This window comes from Atractosteus spatula, chromosome 7 (genome assembly GCF_055471065.1).
Source record: "Atractosteus spatula isolate fAtrSpa1 chromosome 7, fAtrSpa1.hap1, whole genome shotgun sequence".
NCBI classification, from domain to species: domain Eukaryota; kingdom Metazoa; phylum Chordata; class Actinopteri; order Semionotiformes; family Lepisosteidae; genus Atractosteus; species Atractosteus spatula.
In genome coordinates this window covers 43,472,363-43,480,460 of record NC_142712.1, presented here as the reverse complement: position 1 = coordinate 43,480,460, position 8,098 = coordinate 43,472,363, and the positions used below count along the sequence as shown (strand labels likewise).

Sequence of the window (8,098 nt, the reverse complement as noted above, 5' to 3'; positions counted from 1 at the left end):
AATCTCTGATTCCACTTCTCTGCTACCAGAGCAGCTAAAAAAGGACACAGTCCAAGGAATCATGTGGCCTCTGTGAAAGCAACATGCTTTCAAATTGAATTACAAGCGCACCTCATCCTCAATGGAGCACGGGATTAATAAGATTAGCCTGTCCTGCCAGGGTTGTTCAGGAGGGAGGCTGATCTCCAAAACAGCAGAGCTTGCTGGTAGGAATGGGGGGGGGGCCTCAGGGGCCCTGCAGCAGCCCTGGCATACAGCACAGGGCCTGGCACCCCTCTGCAGTGCCACCCTTCATGTCCATCATCTCCTGAACCCTCATAGGCTGCTCAAAGCTCGTGAGTAAATTTCTATACGTTTTTCTTTTTGCTTTTATTCCCTTCCTTTTTAATGCAGACATGTTTTTGATAGATCATACTTTTTTTTTAATTAAAGCTACAGGAAAAAGCCAAGTTCCCTCTCAACAGTCCCGTGCTGTTCACTAGAATGGTCACCGATTAGGCTTGGCTGTTCTGTAACTACAAGTTTCATTCTTGGCAGGCTTGGCAGGATACTGTGTTTTTTTTCAGTGAATTACATTTTTGGAGCCATAACAGTTGATTCCTCACCCCTCTTCACTGGTCAGACCTACAGGCCAGGACAGAGCTTCCTGAATTGAGACTGTGAGACTGTCCTCACAGCTGCGGTTCTTAAGCTTTACTGCAGCCTGCACCCCTTTGGTTCTCAAAACATGTTCTCGCACCCCTTATCAAATATTTCGGAGGTGGGTCAGTTCCTTAAACCTATGATCTGTCCTAACTATATAATAAAATATATAGAATAGGTTAACTGCATACACACACGATACCAGAGATACAGGCTCAGACACACATACAGAACAATACCCAGCTGGACCATATTGAGACTCCAGCCTCTGCTTCTGCCTCTGCCTCGTTATACTGTTCCAGTGGGTGGAAAGTGACATTCCAGCCTGCACTACACTGAACACTACAGAACAGGAAAACACAAACATTTATTCAGATTTAAATAACATCCATTTAGCATTCTTATATATGTGATGCTTTAATAATAATCAGCATTTTTTACATCAATACAGATAAATCTTCTAGATATCACATAAGTATACACATAAGTGAATATATAGGCATAGATATATTGATGCATAGATACACTGATATATAGACATACATTGATATATTGATTAAACAACAAAATGTTATATTTAGATGTTATAGGACTTGAGAAATATCTTTCTTACATTTATTCCTGATCACTCAAATACAATCTTATTTTTAAGATGTTCCAAATAAGTCATTACATTTAAAAGATTTTAAAACCTTATTGCACTATGAACAATACTAAGGAGAGCCGTGTTCAATGGGATCTCAACCACTGAAATTGTTTTAAAGGAATTTTAAAGGAATGCAAAGTACTGTAGGTCCAGGCAGCACACAGCCTCTGCAAACAAGCCTAGGAAATGGGTGTGTGGAGCACAGTTCAATGACGTCTCCATAAATCAACAGCAGTGTAAGAAATAGTGTGAAGATTTAAACTGGTTTTTATTGTACTGTCGTAATAACCCATCTCCTCCAATCTTAATTCTTCATGATTTAAAGAAACCTGGGGGATCTGCAGGTCTGTGTGTGCTCAGAGTAGTGTGGCACCAGATAGTGTGCTTAGAGTAGTGTGGCGCCAGATAGTGTGCTCAGAGTAGTGTGTTGTCGGACAGTGCACTCAGAGTAGTGTGACACCAGACAGTGCACTCTAAGAGTACAGAGTAGTGTGATGCCGGACAGTGCACTCGGAGCAGGAGCTACACCAGACAGTGCGTTCAGACTGCGTTCACGTCATGTTTTCTAACTTGAAAGCGTTTTCAGAGTTTATGTCGCATCTCCAACATTATATTAAAGACATTCCTACACGGGAAAGAGAGCATTATATTGTATTGCCTGTGTTTCTTTGGAATGATTTTATACAAAACCAAAGACAGACTTAAATGCTTGTCACTAACTGGTCAGAATCTATTGACATTATACGGTCGTCTTGAAGGATTTCAAGCAGTCCGATTCGAAAGCTTAAAAGGTCTCGCACCCCTTTCTAAAACTAAATTAAACCTGTTCTCGGTCTTAAATGTAATTCCATTTGGTTTCCAGTTCGTGGGCACTGGTCTCGACCTCCGGTCTCCTCATGTAAAATAAACCGGAGAAACATCCCACACCGCACCACACGCCCAGTCACTGACAGCTCTCACGAGGCGGAGACGTAGCAACCACACTTGACAACAGATCCACTCGGCCTTCATTGGACGAAAAAAACCGTTAGCTGACCCTGTCAAGACGCTCACTGGCTGCTGCAGCTGTCACTCTCCTTCGCTTGTCTCCGCCTTCCCTGTGGTTGCAGTTAGGAGAGGAAAGAACCGCTTGCTGTGAACAGGATTGTCACAGATATTGAACTAAAAACATAGAAACCTGCGGCTTTGAGAAGCAATGCATTTTAGACTTTAAATGGATGTTTTTGTACAGGTGAAGTCGAAGAAGCTTTAGTTAGGGCCTTCGGTTTTAAAATAACTGGAACTGATCTGTGCACTGCGGTTGTGTCCTGGCAACCTGAAATAGTATTAATTTACCGGTGCTTGTGGCCGGAGGGAGGCTTCGTAGTGACCGTATAAAACCGAGACCCGCAAGCAGATCCCTTCCAGGCTTCCCGATCTCCCATCCAGCGCGCCCGCAGGATTTTGTACGTTTTCAGGCTGATGTGGGCGGCATCTTTTAAAATTGGGGGATATATATTTTTATCATGGTATTCCGTTTCGACTTCGGTGGCTCTCCTAGCTGTCAGGCAGTCGTGGTTAATTTGTGGGATATGGAATTCTTTGTAGTTAGTCTGTACTGCACGAAAGTTTTAATGGACTTCCAAGTATAAATTTTGTTTTAAAATATTCAACATAAACGAAACTTATCTAAATGATTCGGTTTAATTTTTGCCGTTTCCATTAAAAGGCGTCTTTGAATAGATACAGTACATAAATTCAACGGAAGAAGATACGATTGTGCAATGTAGGCGCATCCACTGATGATGTAGCTACCGCAGAGGGAGAGAGTATTATTGACTGCTGGAGGATATAAACACGGGGATATTTTGTCCTCCTGTTCATGTGTTTTGAACAATAACCGGAGATGAAACGGTGCAAGTCTGACGATTTCAGCCAAGCTGAAGACGGCGGCAGGTCGGGGGGAGAAGACACCCCGAGTGTGTTCGTTGTGGAGGTGAAGACCGGGGACACAGCGGGGGGCACCCATGACGCCTGCAGCGAGGGCCCGAACCCGCAAGCCCCTGTAACCAGGAGTAAACCACCAGATCTGAAGGTATTTCGCTCTTTCCGCCGCTTCCTGCATGCATGTGAGATACCGCACAGCGGTCCTAAGGCGTGGTGCACCATGCACATCGCAGCTCTGACCAGGGACATCGAAGCAGCTGCCCCTCTTTTACTCAGTGCCTGCAGTAAGGCGATGTAGCCACATCACGGCAAGAGACCAACAAGAAAGAGCACGCTTTGTCTCTAAGCACTTCCGCTTAGTCCGGTTACTGTGATGTGTTTTCCATCGTGCGAGCACCTGCTGACTCAGTTTTTACTGCTGTCACCTTTCCACAACCCTCTGGCCGCACACCACAGCCCCCGTGCGAAGGGCTCTTCGGATTCACAGGCTCCTTTCAAAACCAAGACATGATAAAGACTTAGCTTAGCATTAGAAAACCCATATTCTACAGGCCAAAGTACCTATATGCTCATCATACATTCTCCAACTTCTACCCTCCAGCACAATCTCCTGCACTGCTTTCACAATACAAGAGGGCTCAGGTTAATATTGTGCTGCAAACGTGTATGTTACCAAATAGAGAAAGGATTCAAATTAACTTGTCCTTTTCACTTCTACATTCCTAAGTGTACTGAAGGATAGCCATCTTTGTTTAAAGGTGGTCAACCATCAGAGAAAGCTTAGAAATGAATATTACAAAAATAGAAAGTAAGAGGCTACTGTACTGACCTACACAGCAGTCTGTTGAACCTGAACTGACTGGCTGTACTGGACAATCTGCTGCACTGGACGGGACTATACTGTTCTTGATCAGACGGGATGGTGCAGTCTTACACTGCATTTTACATGACTGAACAGGACTGTACTGTACTGGAACTGTACCTAACAATGCTGAGCTTCACTAGAGTAGACTGAGCTGCTCTGGACTGGACTACAGTCCTCTGGGCTGTACTGTGCTGATACCTGTATGTGGGCATTGTGACTACAGAAATCAAACTAGGTGTCTACATGCATGTAGCTCCAATGGCCAGTGTCACAGGTGCAGGCCTGCCTATAGCGCTGCTGTGACCAAGTTATGTGGAGAACTTATGGTGAGTTCGTACAGCTCAGGTCAGAATATATACAATATACAATTTTACAATCACCCATGTGCGTTACTCCATGGAAAGGGCACTTTGAAGATCCAAAGACAATCCACTTGGCTCCTCACAGCCTTTCTGATCTTTTGAATCCTGCACACTAGGATAGTATAGGAATAGCTTTTCATAATTCAGCACTAATTTTATCAGAAACCACATAACCGTGTAAGAGGAAGAACACGTTGTGCTACCTGTAGAGACATTCTTGTACACTCTCCGATTGTATGTGTTCTAATATAATTTTCAGTTACACTGAATTGTTAACCTGAAGGGGGGCTGTATGAAGGATGATGTGGTTGCAGGGGTGCCAGGCCAGCTGCCCACCCGCCCTGGCTGTGGCTGTACAGACACGTCGCACGTCGCCTGCATGCCTGTGAGCTCTGAATCCTGAACCATGACACAGCGCCTCATTGTGATGAAGCAAGTACTGAGCCCTGCTGCATGCTGCACTGCTTAAAAAGCATATTTTCAGGGACTCTAAATATGCTGCCATTTACTGTGTTTGTGGTTTCCCTCTGGTACATGGCAGTGTCTCCCAAACTGTGACAAGGCGGTGCTGCTCTCTTGACTCCTGTGGGGTTGTTAGTTGGTTTTGGCCCAGGACTTCTGCCGGTCCTTTGTCACCCGAATTTATTTCTACTTGTAAGGGTAGCCCATCCACAGTCCTGGAAGGTAAAGACTAATCTTGGTAAACGCACATGGTGACTAAAGGCAGACGTGCCTGTGTGTGGGTTGTGCACCTCTCTGGTTTGGCGTGGTAGTCAGCACAGTCTGAAGTCGCACACACCTGTTGATTCCCGTGGCATGGACAGTGCAGTTCTCCTAATGAATGATTGTTGTGTCCGTTAAAATCACTGATCTGACCCACTGATGGGCTGTTGTGGTGTAGTGTGATACGTGCCTCTAATGTCAGGTTTAACAAAATGCTGCAAATTAAAATGTACAAACCTTACTTATGTCTAGATTACTTTTAGAATTGTACACCTTTCACATTATTTACATCAATCAAAAATCTGTTGCTGCTGAATAACTGTCCCATTAAAATGGGCAGCACAGTGAAGCTGTGTTTTTTGACTGCAGCTGTGTGCTTTATTACCAGGCGGTTAAAGGTCTGGGAGGGGTTTGAATTAAAATACACTGGCTTTTTCACTGCCTGCCTGCACACGCCAAGCCCTGGTCTGTGGCCGCTCTCTTAGGAGGCCTAACGTGGCACTTGTCTCTCGCACGGCAGAAGATCCAGCAGCTGTCGGAGGGCTCCATGTTCGGCCAGGGCCTGAAGCACCTCTTCCACAGCCGGCGGCGCTCCCGGGAGCGGGGTCACCAGGGCTCCCAGGACTCGGCGCAGTCGCTGCAGCTGGCCTCCGGGGGGGCGGCTGGGGGCCACTCCGACCACGACTCGGCGGACGAGAAGGAGCGCTCCCCGGAGATGCACCGGGTGTCGTACGCCGTCTCCCTGCACGACCTTCCCGCCCGCCCCACGGCCTTCAACCGCGTGCTGCAGCAGATCCGCGCGCGCCCCTCCATCCGCCGCGGCACCAGCCTGCACAGCAGCAGCCGGCGCACCAAGAGCGGCCCGGCCTCCGAAGGGCCCAAGAGCAGCAGCCCCCACATGGGCCGCCGGGGCCCCCAGGACAGCTCCCTCACCGCCCTGCTGCACCAGGGCCGCCCGCGATCCTCCTCCACCACGGACACGGCGCTCCTGGCTGCGGACGCCACGCTGCCCTGGGGCTCGGAGGATGCTGACCGCTCCGGGGACAAGGTGAGACCGCTGAGAAAAACTCCCAGCAGAAGTCTTGTTCTAGTCAAACCCAATTAGGAATCAATGAATACACCTTTGTTCTGCAACATTTGAACTTCAGGATCTCAAAGCCCTTAAATACATCAATAACGGAGGGGATCCACTCCATCTGCCGCTGATCTGCCCTGTACAAGCCCACAGAGGAATTTAACCAGGACTAAAAGTACACTGGGATCTCTAATGACCAGTAGTCAGGACCTCAGTTTAATGTCTCCTTTAAAGGACAGTGCCTCCTATAGCAGTGCCCTGGGCCTCTGTGCAGGGCTGTTGGTTGGCAGATTCTATTCCAAAGGAAAAAATATCACCTGTTATTCCACAACATCACCTGCAGCAGCGATCTGGTTCCTGTTTCCTTGGGGTCTCCCATCTCGGCGCTGACCAGGCCCAGCTTTGCTGAGCTCCTGAGATCCAGGGCTACAAGATTGGTATACTGCCACCGGTTTTCTGAACACCATGCTGGACTTGCTCACTCATCATTGCTAAATGCATGTTAGATGATTCAGTTTCTTGACAACAAGAGTATTAGTGTGTGCATTAGAGCAGTTCTAGTGTTTGTGTGCTAGAATGCACTGTTGTGTGCATTTGAGAGTACAGTGCTTGGTGTGTGTGAAGGAGAGTAGTACTGGTGTCTGTGTGTGTTAGGGAGAGCAATACAGTTGTGTATGTTAAGGATAATAGGTGGGATACACAGCGGATCCAAGGTCCCAGGGATTAGTTTGCAAGGCGGATAATCAGAGAAAACCTGCCTGAGTGACCTGTAGCTCAATTTCCTCTGCTGCTGTCAGAACTCGTACAGGAACAAGTTCTGACTATAAAGAATAATGAAACTATCATTGCGAACTTCTAAGTCTGCTTATTGAAAGACTGATTTAGCTCTTATAAATTTGTGTTATTTTTTTAAGAAAACAGTACATAGGGTGTACATATTGTACACGTAAGATGGTGATACATGTTGGATGAGTGTGGCCTAGAAGATGTCTATTGTCAAAGTTATGATTTTTTGTGATTAACACTGGTAAAATGGTTTGGGATTCATTCTTGATCCTTATGGCAGTATTTGTTGCCCTTTTTTCTAGGTTTTAGGGTTTTTCATGAACTCTAAGGCAAGTGTAGGACAATTAGACAGATAAGACTTGATTGATCCCGAAGGGAAATTGATGAATTAGTTAAAAAATTTAGATATTGAGGGAGTGATGCTAGATGTATCCGGCTGTATGGGTGTAGTCTCTGGATCTTGTAGAGCCCTAGGTATAGTAAAGCTCTGGGTTAGGATTGTTATTAGGATATATCCAAATCAGTGGAATGTGGAAGACAGACTTTTTGATAATGAGCTTTTTTTGCACCGTTCCTCAGTGCATGTTTAGAAGTTCAGGCAAATGAATGAAGGTTGCTGTGCTGAGTTGTACCAACAGCAGCAATAGGGTGATGTTTAGCATTCTCGTCCTCTCCAGCACCCAGAGTCTCCTTGGTTACAGGTCTGTGGAGGCTGGCTGTGCTCTCCTGCAGCCCAGCACAGTTCGTAGTGTAGGAGGACCACTACTAACAGCAGGCTGTTTAATGCATAGGCTAAATTTAGCTGATGGCTCATCCACCGGTGGATTTTTTTCTCCCTCAATAACAACAGGAGTGAGCGTGAGATGTTAAGCTGTTCTGCACAGTCCTACTGTACCTGCTCCTTGGCGGACAGGGAGATCAGCACTCATGCCTCTCCACTTGGCATGCAGCTCGGAAGGTCGAGAGTTTGCAGTAAGGAGCACATGAGGCTGAAGTGTGAGAGATGCAAACTGAGCAAGTGATTTGCAGTGGTGTGAAGAGTCAGTTGGTGTTGTTGCAGGCTGCTCGCTCGC

General features: G+C 46.5%; 1 protein-coding gene across 1 annotated transcript in view; it reads left to right on the top strand.

Moving 5' to 3' along the window:
* Positions 1-2,399: 2,399 nt before the first annotated feature.
* tmcc2 (transmembrane and coiled-coil domain family 2) overlaps positions 2,400-8,098 on the top strand; it is a 38,239-nt gene continuing 32,540 nt past the window's right edge. Inside the window, exons 1-2 of the mRNA XM_088922299.1 lie at positions 2,400-3,362; positions 5,685-6,212. Coding sequence (XP_088778425.1) covers positions 3,174-3,362; positions 5,685-6,212 — 717 coding nt within the window. The 5' untranslated portion in view covers positions 2,400-3,173. The remainder of the gene's footprint in view (positions 3,363-5,684; positions 6,213-8,098) is intronic.